The following is a 25,928-nucleotide window of genomic DNA, read 5'->3' as shown; positions in this document are numbered from 1 at the left end:
CTTGTTGTGTTGATGACACATTTCAGAGTTTCTTTCTCTTTAGTCTCAGTGTTTTTGTGTCTTTCAGCAGATGCTGGTCTGCAGGAGGTTTTAGAGGAACATAAGATCAGTCTGAGGAGGAGATGTGAACGTGTGACTGAAGGAAGTGATGAAACAGGAAGTGGAACCCTCCTGAACAGAATCTACACTGAGCTCTACATCACAGAGGGACAGAGTGAAGAGGTTCATACCCAACATGAGGTGAGGCAGCTGGAGACAGCTTCCAAGATGGACGCCCTCCATGAGAGTCCAATCAGGTGCCACGACATCTTTAAAGCCTTCCCTGACCAACAGAGACCCATCAGAGTGGTTCTGACCAACGGCGTCGCTGGCGTTGGAAAAACCTTCTCAGTGCAGAAGTTCAGTCTGGACTGGGCAGAGGGCTTGGAGAACCAACATGTCAGTGTGGTGATGCTGCTTTCATTCAGGGAGCTGAACCTGATCAGAGATCAGCAGTACAGTCTTCTGGAGCTGCTCCATGTTTTCCATCCAACATTCCAGAAGGTCCCAGCAGAGAAGCTCGCTGTCTGGAAGCTTCTGTTCATCTTTGACGGCCTGGATGAAAGCAGACTTTCATTGGATTTCACCAACAGGAAGCTCGTGTCTGATGTCACACAGAAGTCATCAGTCAGCGAGCTGCTGACAAACCTCATCGAGGGGAAGCTGCTTCCCTCGGCTCTCGTCTGGATAACTTCCCGACCTGCAGCAGCCAATCAGATCCCTCCTAGATGTGTGGACAGGCTGACAGAAGTACGAGGCTTCACTGACGCCCAGAAGGAGGAGTACTTCAGGAGGAGATTCAGTGATGAAGAGCTGTCCAGCAGAATCATCTCCCACATGAAGACATCCAGGAGCCTCCACATCATGTGCAGCATCCCAGTCTTCTGCTGGATCACTGCTACAGTTCTGGAGCACATGTTGACCACAGAGCAGAGAGGAGAGCTGCCCAAGACCCTGACTGACATGTACTCACACTTCCTGCTGGTTCAGACAAAGAGGAAGAAGAACAAGTACCATGAGAGACATGAGACGAGTCCACAGGAGCTGACGGAGGCTGACAGGGAAGTTCTTCTGAAGCTGGGGAGGCTGGCGTTTGAACATCTGGAGAAAGGAAACATCATGTTCTACCAAGAAGACCTGGAACAGTGTGGTCTGGATGTGACAGAGGCCTCGGTGTACTCAGGAGTTTGTACAGAGATCTTCAAGAGAGAGTGTGTGATCTTCCAGAAACCAGTTTACAGCTTTGTTCATCTGAGCATTCAGGAGTTTCTGGCTGCAGTCTACATGTTCCACTGTTTCACCAGCAGGAGGATGGAGGAGCTGGAGAAGTTCCTGGGAGATCATACTAACAGGCAGCTGAAGAAGTTCCTTCGTTATCGGTTTAATTATTATGATTTCCTGCAGAGATTCATGCAGAAATCCCTTCAGAGTGAAAATGGCCACCTGGACCTGTTTGTTCGCTTCCTTCATGGCCTCTCTCTGGAGTCCAACCAGAGACTCTTAGGAGGTCTGCTGGGTCAGACAGAGAACAGTCCAGGAACCATCCAGAGTGTCATCAAGAACCTGAAGGAGATGAACAGATATGAAATCTCTCCTGACAGAAGCATCAACATCTTCCACTGTCTGATGGAGATGAATGACCTCTCATTATTTCAGGAGATCCAGGAGTTCCTGAAGTCAGAGAACAGATCAAAGAAGGAACTCTCTGTGATCCAGTGCTCAGCTCTGGCCTTCATGCTGCAGCTGTCAGAGGAGGTTCTGGATGAGCTGGACCTGCAGGAGTACAACACATCAGATCAGGGACGACACAGACTGATTCCAGCTGTGAGGAACTGCAGAAAGGCTCGGTGAGTCCAGATGTGCTCATTAAGATCATTAATCAGAGTAGATTAGTACTTCAGTTCTTCACAGATTCACAGGAATAAATGACCCTCATTAGTTTGAGTTTCTCACTGAAAAATAATTTTATTAAAGAAGTCATTGTGTGTGTGTGTGTATTTTCAGTGCTTCAAACCAAACTTTGAGACTTTTCAATCATTAATATCTTTATTTACACATTTACAAATCTGAGACACACACACAAAAACAGTGTTGCTATAGTAACAGAATCGTTATTATCCATCCATCCATCCATTCTCTCCCGCTCATCCGGGGCCGGGTCGCGGGGACAGGAGCCTAAGCAAAGAAGCCCAGGCTTCCCTCTCCCCAGCCACCTCCTCCAGCTTATCCTGAGGGACCCCAAGGTGTTCCCAGGCCACCCGGGAGATATAATCCCTCCAGCGTGTCCTGGGTCTACCACGGGGCCTCCTCCCAGTGGGACATGCTCGGAACACCTCACCCAAGAGGCGGCCAGGAGGCATCCTAGTCAGATGCCCGAGCCACCTCAACTGGCTCCTTTCAATGTGGAGGAGCAGCGGCTCTACTCTGAGCCCCTCCCGGATGGCCGCACTCCTCACCTTATCTCTAAGGGAGAGGGCAGCCACCCTTCGAAGGAAACTCATTTCTGCCGCTTGTATTGACGATCTTATTCTTTCGGTCACTACCCAAAGCTCATGACCATAGGTGAGGGTAGGAACGTAGATCGACCGGTAAATCGAGAGCTTTGCTTTTACACTAAGCTCCCTCTTCACCACGACGGACCGGTGCAGCGTCCACATCACTGCAGAAGCAGCCCCGATCCGTCTGTTGATCTCCCGCTCCCTTCTCCCATCACTCGTGAACAAGACCCCGAGATACTTGAACTCCTCCACTTGGGGCAAGAACTCGTTCCTGAGCCGGAGAGGGCACTCCACCCTTTTCCGGCTGAGGACCATGGCCTCAGACTTAGAGGTGCTGATTCTCATGCCGGCCGCTTCACACTCGGCTGCGAACCGTTCCACTGCGAGCTGGAGGCCACCCCTTAATGAAGCCAACAGAACCGCATCATCTCCAACAAGCAGAGATGAGACTCTGAGGCCACCAAGGAAGAAGCCTTCCACCACCTGGCTACGCCTAGAAATTCTGTCCATAAAAATTATGAACAGAATCGGTGACAAAGGGCAGCCCTGACAGAGTCCAACACCCACAGGAAACGAATCCGACTTATTACCGGCTATACGGACCAAACTCTCACTGCGGTTGTACAAAGACTGAATGGCCCGCAACAACGGGCCAGACACCCCATACTCCTGCAGGACCTCCCAAAGGACACCCCAAGGGACATGGTCGAATGCCTTCTCCAAGTCCACAAAGCACATGTAGACTGGTTGGGCGAACTCCCACGCACACTCGAATATCCTTCAGAGGATAAAGAGCTGGTCCAGTGTTCCGTGACCAGGACAAAAACCGCATTGTTCCCCCGTGGAGCCGACCTTACCAGGGAGGCTGAGGAGTGTGATCCCCTGAAAGTTGGAGCACACCCTCCGGTCTCCCTTCTTAAAGATGGGGACCACCACTCCGGTCTGCCAATCCAGTGGCACTGCCCCAGATCTCCACGCGATGTTGCAGAGGCGTGTCAACCAAGACAGCCCTACAACATCCAGAGCCTTCAGGAACTCAGGGCGAATCTCGTCCACCCCAGGGGCTCTGCCACCAAGGAGTTGTTTAACTGCCTCAGTGACCTCACCCCCAGTGATGGTCAAGTCATCCCCCTCGTCCCCAGACTCTGCTTCCACTACAGAAGGCGTGTCAGTGGGATTCAGGAGGTCCTCGAAGTATTCCTTCCACCGTCCGACTATAGCCTCAGTTGAAGTCAGCAGCACCCCACCCGCACTATAAACTGTGTGAGTGGAGCACTGCTTTCCCCTCCTGAGTCGCCTGACGGTTTGCCAGAATTGCTTCGATGCTGTCCGAAAGTCTTGTTCCATAGCCTCACCGAACTCCTCCCACACCCGAGTTTTTGCTTCGACCACTGCCCGAGCTGCATTCCGCTTGGCCTGCCGATACCTGTCAGCTGCCTCCGGAGTCCCACAGGCTAACCAAGCCCGATAGGACTCTTTCTTCAGTTTGATGGCTCCCTTCACCTCCGGTGACCACCATCTGGTTCGGGGGTTACCACCACGACAGGCACCAACCACCTTGCAGCCACAGCTCTGAGCAGCAGCCTCAACAATGGAGGTGCGAAACATGGTCCATTCGGACTCAATGTCCTCAACCTCCCTCGGAATGCTGTCGGAGTTCTGCCGGAGGTGGGAATTGAAGATCTCCCGGACCGGGGCTTCTGCCAGGCGTTCCCAGCACACCCTCACAATACGTTTAGGTGTGCCAGGTCTGTCCAGCATCTTCCCCCGCCACCTGATCCAACTCACCACCAGGTGGTGATCAGTTGACAGCTCAGCTCCACTCTTCACCTGAGTGTCCAGAACATACGGCCGCAGATCTGATGATACGATTATAAAATCGATCATCGACCTGCGACCTAGGGTGTCCTGGTGCCATGTGCACTTATGGACATCCTTATGTTCGAACATGGTGTTCGTTATGGACAAACTGTGGTTTGCACAGAAGTCCAATAACAAAACACCATTCGGGTTCAGATCGGGCAGGCCGTTCCTCCCAATCACGCCCCTCCAGGTCGCACTGTCATTGCCCACGTGAGCGTTGAAGCCTCCCAGCAAGACTATGGAGTCACCAGATGGAGCACTCTCCAGCACCCCGCCCAGCAACTCCAAAAAGGGTGGGCACTCTGAACTGTCATTCGGCGCATAAGCGCAAACAACAGTCAGGACCCGTTCCCCAGCCCAAAGGCGCAGGGAAACTACCCTCTCGTCCGCTGGTGTAAACTCCGACGTACAGGCAGCAAGCCGGGGGGATACAAGAATACCCACCCCAGCTCACCGCCTCTCACCGAGGGCAACTCCAGACTGGAACAGAGTCCAGCCCTTCTCCAGGAGACTGGTTCCAGAGCCCAGGCCATGCGTTGAGGTGAGCCCAATTATATCTAGCTGGTATCTCTCAACCTCATGCACTACAGTCCCTGACAGAAGTTCTGTCGCTTATCCATGTTGTGGAAACAAAAGCTCGTAACCTGAGATTTTGGCAAGACAAAAGTTTTGTCGCCCACAGAAAGTAATGTGAAAATCAAACAAATAATTTACTTCAAATACAAAGATATGTTTCATAACATTGGTGAATGAAGTTGTGGTGCTATTAGAGCCATATTTAATATTTTGTGTGACTTCCATGAGCTTGAAGGACTGCATCCATGCGGTTCGACAATGATTCATACAATTTATTGATGAAGTCATCAGGAATAGCAAAGAATGCAGTCTTACATGCCTCCCAGAGTTCATCAAGAGTCTTTGGTTTTGTCTTCCAAGCTTCCTCTTTCATCCTACCCCAAACATGTTCAATGATGTTCATGTCTGGTGACTGGGCTGGCCAGTCCTGGAGCACCTTGATCTTCTTGGCCTTGAGGAACTTTGATGTAGAGATGGATGTATGAGATGGAGCACCATCCTGCTGCAAAATTTGACCCCTTTTATGATTGGGAATGTAAGAGGTAGCTAATACTTATTGATATTTTAGGCTATTGATATTGCCTTCCACCTTGCAAATGTTTCGCACACCCCCATACTGAATGTAACCCCAGACCATGATCTTTCCACCACCAAACTTAACTGTTTTCTGGGTGAATCTTGGATCCATACAGGCTCCAGTAGGTCTCCTGCAGTATTTGAGGCAGCTGTGGTGTAATTCAACTGAAGATTCATCTGAGAAATCCACCTTCTGCCACTTTTCCAGCGTCCATCCGTTTAGCAGGCTGTGGGCCTTGGCAAATGCCACACGTTTTTTTTAATTGCCTTTTGTTTAGTGCTGGCTTCTGGGCACTGATTCGACCATGGAGGCCATTTCGAGACAGAATCCTACAAACTGTTCTAGTTGACACAGGGACTTGAGGTGACCAGGCCTGGTGGAGCTCTGCTGCAGTGGAAAAGGGGCTGGCTTTGGATTTTCTTACCAACAAACGTTCCACCTGAGCAGTTGTCTTGCGGGGTCTGCCAGACCTGGGCTTGTCAAAAACATCTCCAGTCTCTTCAAATCTTTTTTTTAATTCTTTGTACTTGACGCTGAGACACATTAAAGGTGCCAGCAACCTCTGCAGTGGATCTGGTCTTCAGCCTCTTGATAATCAAGGCTTTGGTCGCAGGGTGGATTTTTGGCATGTTGTCAGAAGTCAAGTTGCAGTTCAAGTGAAGGTCTGGGGTGCTGGGGTTCTTTTTATACACACCCACTAATTAACCGATCAATTAGTGAGCACAGGTGAGGCTGTAAACTAGGATTGGGTGCATTATATGACAAGGCGACAAAACGTTTGTCTTGCCAAAATCTGACCTTTCTGTGTTCATTAAATGATCAATATTTCTGCAGTGAAGCAAATTTATTTTCGTAAATTAAACCTAATTTGGGAGGGTTTCAGCTTTCATATGAGTCATTTCTAAAATCAATGAATTTAAAGTCAGGTTATGAGCTTTTGTTTCCACAACATGGATAAGCGACAGAAATTCTGTCCGGGACTGTAGCTCAGGCTCCTTCCCCACCAGAGAGGTGAAATTCCATGTCCCAATAGCCAGTTTCGATAGCCGGGAATTGGTCCACCAGGGCCTCCGCCCTCGGCCACCGCCCGACACACACTGCACCCGACCCCTACGACGTCTCCTGCGGGTGGTGGGCCTACAGGAGGGCGGGCCCATCTAACCTCTTCGGGCTGCGCCCGGCCGAGCACCACGGGCTAATGCCCGGCCACCAGACGCTCTCCCTCGAGCTCCCTCCCCAGGCCTGTCTCCAGGGTGGGGCCCCGGTAACCCTATCCCGGGCAGGGTAAACTGTTCCCTTGCTGTTTCAATCATAAGGGTCTTCTGAACCGCTCTTTCTTTGGACCCTCACCCAGGACCAGTTTGCCATGGGAGACCCTACCAGAGGGACAAGCCCCCAGACAACATAGCTCCTGGGATCACTGGGGCACACAAACCCCTCCACCACGATAAGGTGGCAATTCCTCGATATTATTATGAAGGTAAATATGCAGCAAAATGTGAGAACTTGTAGAAAAATGTAACAATGTTCTGCTTCTGCTTTCTCATTAGCTGCCCTCACAGAGTTGTCGTTGGAAGCAGGAAAAAATCCATCTGTGTCACATTGGAATTCCAAGTTTGCAGCTCTCAGTATATTTGTGTAAATATTGATCTGCACATTAGTGAAGATTTCTCTGACTTTAAAATGAAACCCAATCAGGGTCCTAGCCAGAAATTTTTTCAACCACTAAATGTCGCTCCCGCTTGTTAATTGAGTGACCGGGTCTACGCATGTAACTGGAAAGACCCTCTGAAGCCTAGGCAGTAATCACAGTCTTTGTGGACGTGTACAGTAATTACATTTCTCGAGGTGCATGTTAGGTTAGGTTCAGAGAGGATTTTTGTTATGTATGTAGGACCAACGTAGAACTCTAAATCAGGACTTATTAGATCAATAGAGTGATAATCTTTGCATATAATCCAGAAGAGTTACACTTATATATCATGCATTTAATGTGTCCCAGAGTGCCGTTTACTTTCAGTAATGTGTTTGCAGAAATCACATAAAAAGCATACACAACAAAAACATAATCCAGATGTTTTAACGATCAGCTGACTAGTCTAAAACTAAGAAACACTCAGATATCAAATTACATTTTTTGCCTGTTTAATGGACAAAAGCTGTCCAAACAAAGGCATTTGAAACCATTAATCTCATTCTTCTATGATGAATCGCACTTTAAATGCTGCTTAACTGTGCAGCACTGTGCATCGCGCATTATTAACACTGCACATTATACTCCAAACAACAAAGAATATGAAAACGATGTTCACACATCACTGAATATGAGAAAATAACATCCTAAAAATGAATAAATTGTGACTTAAAAGTGTGGCACATTATCACCAATGCTCGTTGCTCTATAATTCATGACACACATCAGAACAACACAAACACACATCCATCCATTTTCTTCCTCCTATCCACATTACAGTGGAGCTCAGACCTCTCACCCAGCCTCCTCCTCCAGCTTACTCCTGATTCAGACTTCAGCTGCTACGACTTAAGTGGCCGATGTTGCTGCGTTTATACCTGTGCAGATGCATTAGTGTGTGTTAATTACCTTTCGGTCATGTCCCGGTGTTTTGCATGAGGTGTAGGCTGACAGAAACATAAAATGCAGGCACTTTTTTCCCTCCTGGGTCCTACTCTCAGTGTTTTTAAGGCACAAACACATTTGTCCCACTAGTTTAATCACTTCTTTGTACAAACTGGAAATACAGAGAAGGAAGGGTTTTTCTTTGGAGGTGCGCTTACGACATGGTATTTTTCTTTAACGATGTAAGGGCTGCAGCTCCATCTGGTGGCAGATGACTGCATATCATTTGGGACCAACAATTACCTGCACTGGATTTACTGAAACCTTAATAATTAGGTTAACTGACTAGTAACAATAACGACGGCTAGTCGGCTAGTTGAGTAATCGTGCACATCCCTACTAAAAGCATTTCCTTCTTTCAAATATGAGCCCCCATGTTGTAAGCATAAACTATTAGATTTTAATGCAACAGGAAGTGACATCATCTTGCTGGGAACTGTAGTTTTTTATTCTTGAAGGCCTTTCACAGCTCCACTGGTGCTGAAAACTAATGTTTGTCTATGGCTTTCTGAATACAAGTAGGGCTGCAAACTATCAGTTATTTTAGCAATCGAGTATTCTATCGATTACTCCATCAATAAATCAAGTAATCTGATAAGAAATACTTTTTTCGTATTAGCAGTTCATCTGCATATTTTAACTTACTGACGTACTGCAGATGTTTCTCTGTGTGAAACAAACAGGGTGGATGGAGCAGCTACAAAGTTCCTCATGTTGCTGGTCAGGTGGTTGATGAAGGACCTCCAGCTGTTTCCCAGTAAAGGTTTTCAAGGTGTGTTGTCGCCAATTTTGGTATGTAGTGGTGTCACTTGGGCACTGGGGGGCATGGGTTTTAGATTGCATGTTTGCTCTATACGAGGAAGTCTTTAGGGGCACAGGTGTAGGGAATTGGAGCCAGGAGGATGACACACAGTTTTTCAACCGTGTGCTGGTTCTGAGGGTTATGCCCTGTTTTAATCCCTTTTGCACTGTTTTTGGAGCTTACCCGTTATATCGTCATCATGCACTCCAGTTTTGTAGCTGTTTTTTAAGCTTTAAACGATAAATAAAGTGTTGAAAGTAGCAGACATCACAGACTGTGTTGGAAATGGCTTCAAATTCCCTCAAGTGGCCTTTTGGTGGTTGGATTGCCACTACAAGGTGGTTACAGGAACAAGAGCTCCTTTCACTCCACCTGAGATCACCGTCTCAGTAATGGCTCCGCCTCTTTGCGCTTGCTGCGCATGTGCAGACAGACTGCAGTAAAACAGCTGCTGCTGTGTTTTTGTTAAAAAACGGGGGGCTGCATGAGCTTAATGCTGTAATGCTTTTTATTTACAAGCATCCTCCAAATTACGTTTCTACTGCAGCTCTATTTTTAGTTGCTAATCAGGGATTAAAGCATAAAAAACATTTTGACAGAGCCCCTCTGTACTGAAGGGGGCCTTCTGGAACCGAACAATCGCTAGTGCTAATGGCAGCCCCCGCTAGCAAACTGTGGTTATAGCGATCCGTTCTGGTGGCTACAGCTGAAGTAAAGAAAAAATAACAGCTGACTTTCTTTGCACAACACATGCGCGCGCACTCACAACACAGAGCAGTAGAGGCATGGAAAAACTTGTCAGCGATGATGCACTTGTGTTAAATCATGCCTGAAATTTTCATTTGATCTTAGTTTTTTGTCATACTTCTTGCTTTCATGCCAGTTGTCATTTCGATTTCTGTACCCCACGAAATCAGTGGTAGATTGGAAATTGCGGTGAAATAATTCAAGTGCAAGCAACGATCTTGCCAGGGCGGAGTCCGCGGGGTGCACTCCTGTCTGCTAAATGCAGTGACAGCAGAGCTCCGAAAATGAAGTGGTGAAATCCTCAGCCTGGCGCTAGAGCATCTCAGCAAGGTGCAACGCCTAGCAATTAACCACTAGCTAGAACACTGACAAGTAATCGAGTAAACAGATAAGAAATACTTTTGTCGTATTAACAGTTCATCTTGATATTTTAACTTCTGTACTGCAGTTTTTCCCTGTGACAAAAACAGGGTGGATGGAGCAGCTACAAAGTTCTCATTTCTTCACTTGATGATTAGGTGGTTGATGAAGAACCTCCAGCTGTTTTCCAGTAAAGGTTTAATGGAGGTTACAGGTATAAAAACATTATGATGGGGGTCCTTCTGGTACAGAACGATCACTTTTGCTAATGCTCGCTAGTAGTAAATGGGTTAAAGTGAAAATTCTCAGCACAGCGACCACAACACACAAACACGGCAGAGAGCGGTGGAGGCGTGGAAAAACATGTCAGCGATGATCCACTCATTGTTAAAGGGAATCGGTCGCAGAGACGGAGAACTTTTCAGAACCTGAGGGGGTTTTCTTACTCCTGATCCACTCCAGTCCAGTAGGTGGCGGTAATGCCCTCAAAGCTGGTTTGCCCACGACCATTAAACCCACAAGAAGAAGAAAATGCCGATGGAGAACTTTAATGCTGCTAATGTGGCTGAAACGCTCCACTTACACAGAGACACCGTCCAGTGATGAGTTTGATTCCTGCTCAGCAGCTTTTTCCTGCATGTGGGCGTGAACAGGCGTACCTGACAGCAGCAGGTAGCAAAGAGAGATCATCTTTCCCAGCTGGAACTCTTCACTGAGCTGACCTGGAGTCAGACTCAAAGCAGGAAACAGTCCAAATGTTGGTGCTGACTCTGACTCTGGATCAGCTGTGACTGACAGACTGTGGACATTATGGAGCCTAAATGTGAGGCCATTTTCCTCCTTCATCTGCAGATCTGCAGCCAAACAAAGCTTCTCATTAAAAGTGTGCAGGTCTGAGAGAGCTGCAGACAATCATTGTGTCAAAAACAGTAAGCTGAGAGGAGCTGAAGCCCAGATGTGCAGAGCAGATGTACATCACATTATGACCTCACTCTGTTTTGTCTTCATATACATTCAGTCTGTGTTTATAATGCACATTTCTGCTTTTACAATAACACACTTCATATTTTCTCTAATCACAGACTGATTAACTGTGGACTCTCAGTGACTCACTGTGAAGTTGTGGCCTCAGCTCTGAAGTCCAACTCCTCCTATCTGACACAGCTGGACATGAGTGAGAACAACCTGCAGGATTCAGCAGTGAAGCTTCTGTGTGCTGGACTGGAGAGTCCAAACTGTCGACTGGAGACTCTGAGGTCAGTTCACTGACTGCAGCTGTTGTTGTTGTTTTTCTCTATTTCAGATCTTTGATTGATGTTTGAAACTTTCTTTGGTTCCTAAATGTTCAGGATGTGTCTGAAGACAAATGTGAAGAAGTTTGAGTGCTTTCAGAAATGTTGTGTCTTTCCAAATAACACTTTTTCCTCCAAATAGAAGTGACAGACTTGAGCAGTTCATTTAAAGGCTGACAGAAGTGGAGCGGTGACGGGGAGATGTTGGACAGGACAGTTTTTCAGCCTCCACAGGTTCATGTTGTGCTCCATCAGTCAGTGAAGATGAAGTCAGTCCTGATGAGGCTGTAGAGTGTGTGAGGGATGTGAATGAGGCTGTTGAAGATCTGATGATAGCAGATCCAAACAGGCTGCAGAGACTTTGAGCTTCTGTGGAAACAGAGACGTGAATGTCAAAGCTAATAAAGGTGAAGGTCGGAGCTGTGATGATGTTCATGGCTGCTACAGAGACACCCACACAGCTGCTGTGCTGCTGAGGTGTGTGTTAAAGCAGAGGAACAAAGAGCAGCCTCACACAGGCCCAAACATGCCAACAAAGCAGGATTCAGGCTCTGTGTGAGCGTTTGACACAGAAGCTGGAGCAGAGAAAGGACTCTGCTGGAAGGACTCCAAGAAGAAGGCCGCTGAGACCAGTCCAAGTGTCTGAGGTGTCCATGGAGCCCAGTCTGACATGGCACCGAGACACTAACATACAGAAGTGATGGTAACATGAAGCAATAGTTTCCATGTTGGAGCAGTTCTCAGTTCAGTCACAGTGTTTAATACAGTTCATGAGTCAGGTCCACATGTTAGACACAGCAGCTGATCACAGATCTGCTTCAGAAAGTTGATCCAATTCAGACAGTTTGGGAGGACCTTGAAAGCAGCGTGAGCAGTTCACTGCCTAACCCCACAGAGCATCAAACTGTCAGTCTGGACTTTTCTTTGTTCCTATTGGCTGTCAGAGAGCCTTCAGACCAATCAGAGGCTGTGGGTCTGTGTATGAAGGATCATTCATGTGCAGCAGTTGGAGAAGGAGAAATGGCAGTTTGGGGTGTTTCCTGCTTTCATGGTCCTGCTTGTGCTGATGAAGATGTTGATTGACGTGTGGATTCGTTCTCCAACAGCCGATTCTGTTCTTTATTAATCAATAATTGTATTGATCAGCTGTGGAAACATCACTGCCTGTTTTATTGTTCACACTAAATCCATGATGGCTGCATGTGGCCATGGCTGGATCTCCAGCTTACAGACCCCTGGGCACAAATGTGCGCCTTTTCTTCCTTCTTCAGTGATCAGACATCAGGACATACAGTGTATACAGCAGAGTTGGAGTCATTATGGAAGCCTCAGTGGGATATGGAAAGGAAGCATCACAGTCCAGCTTCACTGAAGCTTTAAAGGATCTGATATGAAATGAGAAGCAGCCAGAGCTTTTTCATGGCTGCAGAGGCGGGGCCTGTTTCCTAAAGTCTGCCATTATTTCACAGCTTTAGTCTACATTGATGAGGAGCTCATTCTCCTCTCCATAGACAGAGATGTTTGTAACCAAGTCTCTGTATGCAGACTCATCCCCACCCTTTATGAGGCCCAGGATGGAGGTGTTGATGATGACGGGGTTTTCCTGGGTGGAAACACAGTTGTGGGTGTAGAGGGTGAAGAGTTTAGGGCTGAGACAGCAGCTCTGTGGGGATCCTGTGCTGACTGAGAGCTCAGAGGAGACCCTGCCTCCCATCCACCCCACCTGTTGTCTGACTGTGAGGAAGTCCAAAATCCAGTTGCAGGTGGGAGTCGGGACCCCGGGATCAGCTTTCCTGGTCTGATGGTATCAGAGTCCGAACTATAATCCAGGAGCAGCATCCTGGTGTAGGGTCTGCTGCTGCCCAGGTGTTGTAGCTGTGGTGGAGGGCCGTGGTCACTGTGTCATCCACTGACCTGTTGGAGCAGTAGGTGAACTGTAGAGGCTCAGCGGTGTCTGGGACCACAGAGCTGATGTGTGTCAGTACCAGCTTTAAAAAGCACTTCATGGTCTGAAGTCATTCAGGGTGATGAGTCTGTTTTTGGGAACCAGGATGATGATGATGGTGATGATGAGGATGATGATGCTTTGAATGTGGACGGGGCTTCTGCATCTGTGAGAGACTGACTGAAGATGTCTGTGTCCACCTGCTGTTTGTGTTCTTCTTGTAGTTTAGGGTCAGGGGTCACCATCCCAAACTCCAACATTTTCCACTCAACCTGCCGTGAAATCTGGATCCGAGTCTATGGAAGAACTTCCCTGACAGCCACACCGGCATGTTGCACTTTGCTCACACTTTCTCCTGGATCATTGGACCAAATGAGAAGCTCCTCAGAAACATGAGCATGAATAATAACTGCTGACACTGTTTCAGGCTCAGCTGGAGTCTAAAATCTGAAGCTGTGCAGTGACTGTATGTTTGCTCATGAATGAAGAAGCCAAAGCAGTTTCAGTGTGCAGCATCATATCAAACAGGAAGTCAAACAGTGAGCAGAGCAGCAGATCTGTCAGCTCTAAATCCTGTGTCTTCACTGAGGGTTGGTACCGACTGACAGAGACCCAATCAGAGTGAAGAGGAAGTCCTTTTTCCCTGGAGCGCAGAAACCAGGGAAACCACTAGAAGCTGGTTTGAATCTGAGACTCTGAGCTGAGGTGACTGCAGGAGCTGAAGATAAAGAGAGGATTGCTGCCACTGCTTTCCAAATTAGCCGTGAAGGTGAACTTTGAGCTGCAGTTTTTTCCAGAACTGTTACGCCCTGGTCTAGGGGTTAGAACGCAACACCAAAAATTGGACAGGCGGCCCCCTTGCCTCAGCCCCAAAAGCACCACACACTACAAGCGGGTCAGATATAACGATTTGACAGTTTATTGAATGTGCGAGAACATAAACTCCGGGGTGGGCCAAGGCCAAAACAACAAACAAAACAGCAAACCCAGGGGAGAGAAAACTAACTAAACCCTACCCAAAAAAACAAACAAATGGCATTCACTATCCCTAACTCCCTAACCAAAAAAACAGGAGAAAAGATCCCAAAAAGAAAAAGGCAGCTCACCCCTTCCGTTTCGCCCCTGACACACACGAGAAAAAACACAGCACTCTATACTGATCGGGTGAATGAGGCAAGGTCTGGCACCATCTGCTCAGCTTGAAATGTTGGATGCGCGTGGTGTCAACGTCACCTGCCAGTATCCTTTTAGCAGATCAAGCTTGGTAACGTATTTTGCGGAACCCACATGGTCCACGCAGTCCTCCATCCGCGGTAGCGGGTAGGAGTCGGGCCTGGTGACACTGTTTACTTTGCGAAAGTCTGTGCAAAACCGTGGCGTTTTGTCAGGCTTTGGCACGAGCAGGCAAGGAGAACTCCACGCGCTGGAGCTGGGAACAGCCAAGCCATTTTCCAACAGGTAAGTGACCTCCTGCTGGAGTTGCTCACATTTTGTGGGGTTAACCTGGTAAGCATGCTGTTTGATCAGGGGCTGAGCCCCTACATCAATGTCATGCTGCAACACAGATGTGCGGGACAGCATGTCAGTGAATAGAGAACGATGGCTGTTAATCAGGTGGTACTCGTCACGTTGTGCAGACTCGTCTAAGTGAGATAAATAAGATTTTAAATCAGCTGCTATCTCCGAGTTCCGGAAACGGGACACGGTCTCCGCACTGGTGAAATGCAGATTATCGCTTTCTGGATTATATTGAGTGGGGGCCACTGGTGCAACCACAGCTACAGCCGATGGCTCCGCAGGAGACGGTGTCGTCTCCATTTCTGTACAGCGAGTAACATAGGGCTTCATTAAATTAACATGGCAGACTCGCGTTTTCCTCCTGCGATCTGGGGTACCTACAACATAGTCTGTTTCACTTAACTTTTCTTTCACTGTATAGGGCCCGCAGAACCTCGCTTGGAGGGACGATCCACTCACAGGCAGAAGAGTCAGAACCTTATCCCCAACTTGGAACTGTCTCGGTACTGCCTTCCTGTCGAACCTCTTTTTCATCCTCCCTTGGGAGGACGAAAGAGCAGTATGCGCCAGCTCACATACCTTATGCAGGCACTCCCGAAATGTACTCACATAATCCAGTACGTTTCGCGTGGCAGACACGGGATCGAAAAAACATTGCTCTTTATACAATTGCAAGCGGCCACATACTGTGTGTCCAAACACTAGTTCAGCAGGAATAAATCCAAGGGATTCCTGCACACTCTCCCTTACAGCTAAGAGAAGCAATGGCAAACCGTCATCCCACTCCCTGCCTGATTCCAGACAAAACTTTCTCATCATCAACTTTAGTGTCTGGTGTAAACATTCGAGTGCACCTTGTGACTCGGGATGATATGCACTGGACTTACGGCGTCTCTCAGTGACCTTTCCAGAGTCCTCACAGAGTTCACTTCAGCACATTCAACACAAAGAGCCAAAGCAGCAGAGACAGGATGTTCACAGGTCCAACCTCTGACTGCATCACAGAGCTCACTGAGTCCTCTGATCACTGCTGCTGACAGCCTCTGTGCTGGGGGGCTGCAGCCCCCTTACAGTTTACCAAAGGTCAAAGGTCTCAGTCATGAGTCTCTGTCAGTCAGTACCAACTCTTAAGCTCCTTTGTTTTAGAATAAGAACGTGGAGTCATGTGCTTATTATATAACAAAGGAGCTCAGTGTGAGTTACATCATTGTATCCAGTTAACAGTAATGACTGCAGCTGATCAAATATTAGCTCCAATAATAATGAACAGGTTTATTGATGATCTAATTGTGGATAATAAGAACAAACATGTGCAATAAGGGGCTCCAGCTGTGGGACAGTCTGTGCAGTTGCAGAGAGATGATTGACAGCAGGAAGACTTGTTTATTGTGGGTTTGGATCAGAAGGAACCCTTTGATTGTGTCTCACACTCGTGTTTGTGGGCAGTAATGAAGGCGTATGTAAGCCCTGATGGTTTGACTCTAATGGTCCAGTTCCTCTATGAAACATCTCCAGTGCAGCTTCAAGTAAACGCAGCTTTAAGTGAAGCCTTGAACATCTCCTGAGGCGTGAAGCAGGGCTGTCCTCTGAGTGCTGCTCTCTGTGTCCTCGCCATCAGTCCTCTATTGGAAACCATCAATAAGGATCAAAGGCGGTCTGATTGGAGACTCTCACAGAGGGGCTGCCCTGGCTCACACTGATGATGTCACTGTGATCCTCAGAAACCAGGAAGAGCCGCACAGATTAAATCAGCACTCGGAACGTTCTGAATCTGCATCAGGGGCCAAATGACAGCAGGACGAGACAGAGGGAGTGTGGATGGGCTCTGATCCCAGAACAGCTGATATTAATATCCAGGTTAAAGAGGAACTGAAAGCTGTGGGTGTCTGGATCAGCAGGAGAGACTGCTGGGAATCAAAGTGGTCCAAGAAAGGAAGTGAAATGAAAGAAGAAGTCTTGAAATGGGAAGACAAAAACAGTGATTCTAAAGCTGCTGTGAAGATGCTTCAGAGCCACATTGTGTCCAGATTCCTGTTCTTATCAAGTGTGTTTGCACAAAAATCCATCCTGACTCTGAATAAACTGTGAGCCAAACTGGTCTGGGGGACAAACCGTGAGCTCACACAAAGATCTTTAATGATCAGAGTCAAATAAACGCTGCTTTAGGAGCAGCTGATCTCAGCAGCTGCTAAAAATCCCTTTGACTACAAATCTATCCAATGCAGTGAGCAGAGGAACGCTGTGGATCAGTGGAAATAAAGCTCCCTGCTCCACATTCAAAGACCAGATCCAATGTCCCTGACTATAAACTCTTCTTTGGAGCTCTGACTGAAGCATGGAAACATTTCAGGATAAAGTGGACGGCCTACAAAGAGCAGCAGTGAAAGCTCATCATCATAAATCCTGAGTAATAACTTCACTCTCATACAGCGTCACTAAAATCACTTTAACCATCAGGGTCATCCTGCTGATCCAACTACAACACTGAGTTTGTACAAACATGTTTCTCCATCATTTTGTTTGCTTTATGAGGAAAATGATTCAAGAACTTCCTGCTAATACACGACATTTCATCATATTTCCTCATCACCCTCTTTGCTCTGACCATTTTAATGACCTTTGACCTCCAATAAAGGCCTCCACAGAGTTTGGCTAAAATAATAACAGCAGATGTTTGTGTGACAGAAGCAAATTTCTGGATGATGTTCTTTCAGTGCTGCACTTTGTAGACGCTCCCTGAGCGCTCGTCTCACAGCAGCTGCACACAGAGACCAGTGTTGTTGGTCCAGCTCAGAAGACGACTTGTTGGAATGAAGTGTATGTTACATTTTAGGGGTCTCCATGTTCCTTTTTGACTGCAAATTAAAACTCAATTAAAACCATAGTTACCAACAAATCACAGGGTTGAGCAGGTTCTGATGCAGGCTGTTTATTAGACATCTTAGTAGTACACAAATAGTTAAAAAGACACAGACAGTAACATAGTGAAGACTGAGTTACACACACAGAGTAACAGAAAGGAAGAAAGAACCTGTTGATCATGCCCTCATCACTCCCTCCGACCGAGGAGAGCCCGTGCTGAGATTAAGTATGAGTCCAAATAAAATCAAACTGTCCAAATGATCCATGGAGATGAGCAAGCTCTGTTGCAAAAAGTCACTAGTACTTAGAAATATACAAACACAAAAAACAGAGGGCAAAAAGCAAAAAGTAAAAGCAAGAAGCCCTCCCGGGAGGTTGTGACTTAGTAGTTGCTGGAAAAACGGACAACACCACAAAGACAGTCGCTACATCTTCTCTTCTCCTCCCTTCCCTCTCCTAACTGTGGTATTTATACTCTTTCCCTTTCTTTGTCTAAGATTTGTGCTGAGTCTGCATTTTGTAAGCATACATTAGAAACTGTCATTAATTCTACTGACATTATCTAAAGAAGAACAAACATCCATACATCCCATACTTCAATACATCAACAAAACAGTAAGAAAAATTCATCACAATAATTGTCAGAAACAACCTCCTTGTGGCCATCCTATGGTACTCCTGGAGAAGGATTTACAGCTGCCCACACTTACACAGACCAGATATGAGGGAGAAAGTGGGGCCCAATTTGCCCCTAGACTTGTTTCTTAGACAGATTTACACTTTCTTGATTTGCATTTCCAAAGTTTTTGGCTGTGCTACACAAGCAAGTTAGCCTACGGCTAGGTCCACTGGATAGATTTATCCCTATAAATGGTATAAATCAAATACTGGGCAAACAGTTTGACTGGTGTCCTATACATGAACCCAAAAAGGGCAGTTTTATGAGCTGAGACCCCTAAGCATGAATTTGAATGAGCAACAGGTTCATCACGGGGCTAGAGCAGAAGATGAGTATGCTTTGAGTATGATCTGAGAGGGCCTGCTTGGCCACAGCAAACTGTTAGGGAGGAGTAGCAGAGCTTCTGGTGCCTGAACACAAATAAGAGCAACTCAAACAGGCCTCAAATCCTACTACTACTTTTAGATACACAATATGCATTTATTACAGTGTAGAAAGCAGTTTAGTTGCAAATAAACAGAAGTAGGAATAATAACTTTAAATATCAGCATTGGAATAATAAAAATATTTCCAACAGCCAGTGGAGTTCCTGAAGGGTGGGGTGACGTGTTGAGTGGAGGAGGTTCAGGTTATGAATTCTGGATCATCTGAAGTTTGCAGAGAAGTTTGAGCCATAAAGCAGAAAGAAGTGAGTCACAGCAATCAATGCAAGAAGGGAGCAGGGCATGAACAAGGATGGTGGTGCTGACGGGTGTGAGGGATGGATGAAGGTGGGTGATGGTGCGTAGATGGAAACATGCAGAGTAAGGTCATTGATGTGGGCCTCATCTGGATGAAAGTAGAAGCAGCTCAGTGAAGCTCGATCCCAGATCTTTGGTTAGAAAGGAACATCAGGGATACACTGCAGCACACACACATTACACCCACTGTTTTTCTAACAAAGGTCACATCACTGACCTTTATTAACCTTCATCTGAGATCTTTGCAGTGATTGGATCAGCTCAGAGAGGGGAGGGGTCACAGTGCTGTTGCCAGGCAAAGTCCAAAGGTCAAAGGATGTTCCCGCCTTGAATGCACAGCAAGTCTGGCTCTGGTCTTTCCTCGGGTGGGAGAGAGCCAGACTGAAGTCTTTGAAACTTTGACACTGACGTCTCTCATAATGAAGACCATGGAGAGGCTCGTCCTGGATCAGCTCCGGCCCATGGTCCGGCCATTTCTGGACCCCCTCCAGTTTGCCTACCAGCCCCGCCTGGGAGCCGAGGACACCATCATCTATCTGCTAAACTGAGTCTACGCTCACCTGAATAAGCCAGCCAGCACTGTGAGGGTCATGTTCTTTGACTTCTCAAATGCATTCAACACCATTCAGCCTGCTCTTCTGGGTGATAAGTTGACAGGGATGCAGGTAGATGTCCCCCTTGTGTCCTGGATTGTTGACTACCTGACTGGCAGACCACAGTATGTACATCTGCAGCACTGTGTGTCTGACAGAGTAGTCAGCAGCACTGGAGCCCCACAGGGAACTGTCCTCTCTCTCTTCCTCTTCACCCTCTACACCACAGACTTCAGCTACTGCTCAGAGATCTGCCATCTTCAGAAGGTTTCTGAAGACTCTGCAATAGTTGGATGTATCAGCAGGGGGGATGAGGATGAGTACAGGATGATGGTGAAGGACTTTGTTGTGTGGTGTGAGGGGAACCATCTAGAACTCAGCAGGTCCTGCTGGAAGACCCATGACCTTGGGCTCAAACCCAGCTTTCTGACACTGGGCCCTACATTATGACCCAAAATCCTTTGGTAATCTTCAGATTTCATGATGTCTTGCACACAGTAAAGGAATCCAGAGGCAGCCAAACATCCTTGAACCTCCTCCATATCTGACTGTAGGTACTGAGTTCTTTTCTTTGTAGCCTCGTTCTGTTTTCTGTAAACAGTAGAATGACGTGCTTTACCAAAAAGCTCTGTCTTGGTCTCATCTGTCCACAGGACATCGTCCCAGAAGGATTTTGGCTTACTCACGTACATTTTGGTAAACTGCAGTCTAGCTTCTTAATGTCACTGCGTCAGCAGTGGGTCCTGATGCACCCTGAGCCTGCAGGACAGCTTGAACTTCTTTAGAGCTTGATTGGAGCTGCTTATCCACCATCAGAACTATCCTGCGCTGAAATCTTTCATCAATTTTTCTCTTCCATCCACATCCAGTGAGATCAGCTACAGAGCTGTGGGCTGTAACCTTCTTGATTATGTTGTGCACCGTGGACAAAGGAACATCAAGATCTCTGCAGATGGACTTATAACCTTGAGATTGTTGATAGTTTCCAGCACAGGCAAAGTGTGACATCCTCACGATGTCCTGGAGTAGGTGGGCGGCTCTGTTATACTCATTGCCATGGTGATCATAATGTGGCCAATGTTAAACTGTTGGGTAAATGTTCTTCTTCTTCTTCTTCTTCTCACACACTTTCTGTGATGTGAGGACCGTCAGCTCCAGCTGCCGCAGACACTTTCTATGATCTGCACTCAGAGTGGATGTTGGTGCTACGCTGTGACAGAGTGTGACAGTCCACCCACATTCCCCTGTGACACACCTGCACCTGCATTCATTCTGAGCAGATTTCAGCTCAACACTTCCTGTTTCATGTTCAATCCATCAGACACGCCCTCTGCAACTGTTTGTATGTACTGCTCCCTCACAAAGAAACTCTGCAGCAAATCAAATGTCATCAGCTTTATTTTCACTTTATATTTAGGAGCATTTCACACATTTATTCACAAAACTAAAGTTTATTCCAACACAATGTGATGTTGTTAACAATGGTTCAATATTAATGATTTCAAACTTTGTCTAATAAACTCACATCTTTGATTCTTTATACAGATTGTATTGCTGTCGTTTGTCAAAGATCAGCTGTGATTATCTGGCAGCAGCTCTGAAGTCCAACCCCTCCCATCTGAGACAGCTGGACCTGAGCTGGAACAATCTGCAGGATTCAGGAGTGAAGCATCTGTGTGGTTTTCTGGAGAGTCCACGATGTGTTCTTGAAACTCTGAGGTCAGTCTCCATGTTTTAGTTGTGCTGAGATTAATCTGATGTGAAACACTAAACTGCAGACATAAGGCTGATATTATACTGATCCACACTGAGGATCTTCATGGTAAAGTCTGCTTTCTTCTTCTCTGCTTTAGTCCATTGACTGTAGCAGAACAATGTTGACATTTCAAAGCTTCAAAGAAGAAGAAAAATCCTCTACTGGATAATTCACTGTGAAACTCTCAAACACTTCATTCCACCTTAAAGTCTGTCTGACACTGAAGTCCAAACCAAAATGGCCGTTTGCTTTACAGACAGCAGTCCAACACAAAACAGACACACAACATCCAAAACACAGTCCAACATCCAAATGTCCTCCACTGCCACCATGAATGATGGCAAAGAGAAGGAGGAACACTCTGACATTCAGGGTTAGAATGAGCTTCATAAAGCAGACTGTGAAGATCAAAGCTGCATTGGAGAGCTGACATTCATCAATTAGTGGACACAAGTGGACAGATATCATCTGAAGCACTTCAAAGGCTTTAAATCAGCACATTTCTCTGCATTCTTTCTTCTTTGGAACTTTATTGGTAACTTTGATGAAGGGAACAGCGTGGTACACCTGAACAGGTGAGCAGTCCATCACAGAGAAGCACACACTCTCACATCCACACCTACAGCCAATTTAGAAGCACCAATGAACCTAAGCAGCATTTCATTGGACTGTGGGAGAACATCCAAAGTCCACAGAAAGGCCCAGCTGACCAAGAAGCTCCAACCTAGAACCTTCTTGCTTTAAGGCCATAGTGCTAACCACTTTTCCCAATTTCAGGACAAATCCTGCATTTTCCTGTTCCTGCCTACAGGGCAGCTAGACTAACATTTTTTCATCAAACACTGCCACCTAGTGGAGGAAGTTTCACTGCAGTCTGAACATTACAATTAGTTCCTCTGACGTGGAGGTGGTGGGGGCCACAGGACCATCATCACTGAGGGCCATAGGAGACTGAACCTTTGCCACTGGCACCACAATAGATTCTTTCCATATGCTGGAACTTCCTGTTGTTCCAAGGAGGACTGGAAAATGTCTGAAAATCTCCCCCCACTCAGTTCCTCACCAACACTTCCATCATTTCACTCCCAAAGCATCAGGACCAGGGCTTTTTCTCTCTGTGAGCCCACTAAGAGATTTACACACAAACACCTCATCAGTGTGAAGCTTAGAGCCTACCACCCCTTTCCTAAAATCAGAAGCTCTTCATTGAAATCAATGAGATCAGAGCTGGAATCAAATGAGTCTGACTCTGCTGCTGATTCAGGATCAGATTTATCAGGAAAAAATGCCGTTTTGTCCTTGTTCTGTATCCCCACCATGGACTTCATTCCTTTCCAAGCCAGCCTTGAGTGTCCTTTATTCAGCTCATCCTCTGCTTTCCTTTTAGACCTGATTTTAGCTGCTTTATCTCTCTGTGAACAAGTTTCTGTGCCTCAATCTTTGGATTCTCTCCCTCAGAACAAGACAGCTTCTTCTGACTGAGAACATGTTTCAGCGATTTACTGATCCAGGGCTCCTTATTGGGGAAAATAGTTCCTGTTTTCAAAGGAATCCCCATTTTTGAGCCAAAGAAAAGGAAGTAGAAATAGATAATCTGAGTCAGAACATGAGCCTTTAAACAGACCCAGTGGGTGCAGTCAGAACAGTCCCTCAGTTCCAGTATAGAGTCTTTGGTCCAGACTGGAACAACTGTGTGCTCAGTTTGACCTCTCTTCAGTACTGTGACCTGACAGAGCCAGAGGGGCCATCACATCAGATTTAGAAGCTCCCCTCATGGAGCCAGAACACATGTCCAATACTGAGTCTGTCTTGTTGGACCAACTGGAAGAAATGATTCAAGGACTTAGTCCTAGAACAGAGATTCAAATGTCCAAAATCAAAGTGGCTGCATCGGGCAGATAGTCTGAAAACTCTGCACAGTTTGGATTCCTGTTTGAAGCTGCATCCTGTTGGCTTCAGCTGTTTGGAGTTTTTCTAAAGTTCTCCATTCTGAAACTTCTTCAGCTCTGATTATGAAACACTGAATGATTTCAAACTTTGTCTAATAAACTCACATCTTTGATTCTTTATACAGATTGGAGCGCTGTGGTTTGTCAAAGATCAGCTGTGATTATCTGGCAGCAGCTCTGAAGTCCAACCCCTCCCATCTGAGACAGCTGCACCTGTGGAGAAACAAGCTGCAGGATTCAAGAGTGAAGCAGCTGTCTGATCTTAAGGAGAGTCCACACTGCAGACTGGAGACACTGTGGTAAGTAGAGGGTTGGAGTGAGTCCATGCTGCTCTCAGCAGTAGTGTACTAAACACAGTTAGTATGAAAGCAAAGATCCAGTGTTTCCTGTAAAGCTGCAGCCTTCTCAGCTTTCCTCAGTGAAGCTGTGAGAGGAGGATGGTGACAGGCTTCAGGATTGGACACAAACACTTCCTGTTTGGGCCTTTTTGCTCTAACAAACACTGGCTGACTCTGGGAGCTTTTAGCTCACCATAGTAACGGCTCCTGGAAAGCTCACATGCTCTGATGCAGCATCAGTTCATTGTCAGCAGCCAATCAGCTCTCTGAACAAAGCAGCATGCAGACATTTTCCCAACATGGACCAATGACTGCATTCATTTTCCAGCTTAAAGGAGTGAAGGAAACAGTCTGTAGGTGATGAAGAACTTTGTGAGAGCAGATGTTTGGATGGAGTTCCTCCAGTTAGCAGCTGGAACCATTACATGAGGGACTGAAACATCTCCTATGAATTGTTGGGGTTGTTGTTGGGCTTCCTAAAGAGCTCAGAGTGGACAGACCAAGGTTATTAGAGTTCATGAGACTCCAAACTAAAACTAGGAGGGACAAACATTTGGATGAACTTCAATCCAAATCCAAAGTGAAACAACAATGAGTACTAGTACAGTCCCAGGACTGAAGGCCCTGCTGCTCTTTATACTGGATGTGCTGCATCACTGACTGACAGCTGATGAAGAGTCTCTGGAAACACTCATTTTTCTCCTCTGCTCTTTCTTCTTCTCTCTGCAGGTGGAGCTGATGGTAAACAGGACGGTGTGTGTGCTGAGAGAGGAGGAGCTGTGTCCTGATGATCCAGAGAGGTTGAAGCAGCAGCAGCTTGTGTGCAGAGACGCTCTGACTGGGCCATGTTACTGGGAGGTGGAGTGGAGAGGAGAGCTTCATCCAGCAGTGACTGACAGAGGAATGAGAAGAAGTGCAGATGACTGTCAGTGCTGCAGAATGAACTGCTCTGAGAACAGCTCCACTGTCACACACAATGTAGAGTCCACCATCATCCCTGTGTGTCCCTGTGGATCTGCCAGAGGATCATCAGTGGATCTGGATGCTCTGCTGCTGCTCTGTCCTTCTACACAGTCTCTGCAGAGTCTCTGTCTGACACTGGCTTCAGCTTTTCAGGCTTCATTCTGGATCACACTCGAGAACATCACCTGGAAAGGCCTCCAACAACATCTCCATCAAGGACACAATGTTTTTAGGACTTACCCTCGTTCTTTGGTCGCCACCACTTAGTTTTAACTGTACCAAAATCTGAAACATTCTGCGATGATCCTTCTGGTAGGGATCAGGTTTGTTTTTGGATTACTCGTGCATTATCAGCTCACTTGTTCTTTTACGCTCTTAATGGTCCTGAACTATACAAACATATCATGAATGGTGTTTTTAAAATACTTTTATCACCGTACCTTTACAATGTTATGTTTCCGAAGAATCGGTCTGTCATGAGAGCATGCATTTTTAGTTGTGCACTTATTTTATTGCTTTTATTACTTTCTGGAAATGTCCATGTAAACCCTGGTCCATGTGGTAATTCAGATACTGCAAATAATACCTTACCATCAGGGGATCTTTCTTATGCCGAGTTTGCTCTCGCAATAGTTTGGGTTTTATGCATATCAATGCAAGGAGTTTAATGTCTAAAATGGATCAACTCAGGGTGTGGGTTGAATGTACCAAACCTGAATTTGTGGTTGTCTCAGAAACATGGCTGTGCAATTCTAGTGTCTATCCTGATCTGCACTTGTCTGGGTACACTTTTTACTGGCAAGACAGGTTGACTAGGGGAGGTGGTGTTGGCATCTTTGCAAAGGAGCACTTGCAATGCTCTGTTGTTTTGCAAAAATCTATTGCAAGACAGTTTGATCTACTGATTTTGACAGTTCAATTATCCAAAAATTTCTCTGCTCCAGCCTGCTCTCTTCAATCTTTAAGTAACTCCATAGCACCCTTCATACGGTCGGAATTTCTTTTATTGGGTGATTTAGACTGGAATATGCTGAACCCACCCGAATTAGTAATTGAGCAATTTGACTCCTTAAATTTACAACAACTCATATCTCAACCAACACGATATGATCTTGCAAATGATCTTGCAAATGCTGATAAAGCTTCTTTAATTGACGTAGTTTACACAAACTCTTTTGTAGGGATATTAGTGA

The 25,928-nt window shown here is 46.4% G+C and overlaps 1 protein-coding gene across 2 annotated transcripts in view; it reads left to right on the top strand.

Moving 5' to 3' along the window:
- Positions 1–25,543, top strand: part of LOC115776951 (protein NLRC3-like) — a 36,749-nt gene extending 11,206 nt beyond the window's left edge. The window contains exons 5-9 of one of the 2 annotated variants that reach the window (XM_030724751.1): positions 68–1,886; positions 11,183–11,356; positions 21,275–21,448; positions 23,560–23,733; positions 24,502–25,543. In XM_030724751.1, the coding sequence (XP_030580611.1) occupies positions 68–1,886; positions 11,183–11,356; positions 21,275–21,448; positions 23,560–23,733; positions 24,502–24,511 (2,351 nt within the window). In that variant the 3' untranslated portion in view covers positions 24,512–25,543. Of the gene's footprint in view, positions 1–67; positions 1,887–6,907; positions 7,034–11,182; positions 11,357–21,274; positions 21,449–23,559; positions 23,734–24,501 lie in introns of those variants that run through there. The other variant, XM_030724750.1, reaches the window with a different exon arrangement.
- The last annotated feature ends 385 nt before the right edge of the window (positions 25,544–25,928 follow it).

The sequence above is a fragment of the Archocentrus centrarchus genome, unplaced genomic scaffold, assembly GCF_007364275.1.
Source record: "Archocentrus centrarchus isolate MPI-CPG fArcCen1 unplaced genomic scaffold, fArcCen1 scaffold_41_ctg1, whole genome shotgun sequence".
Classification (NCBI taxonomy): domain Eukaryota; kingdom Metazoa; phylum Chordata; class Actinopteri; order Cichliformes; family Cichlidae; genus Archocentrus; species Archocentrus centrarchus.
This window is presented reverse-complemented; position numbering and strand designations above follow the sequence as displayed.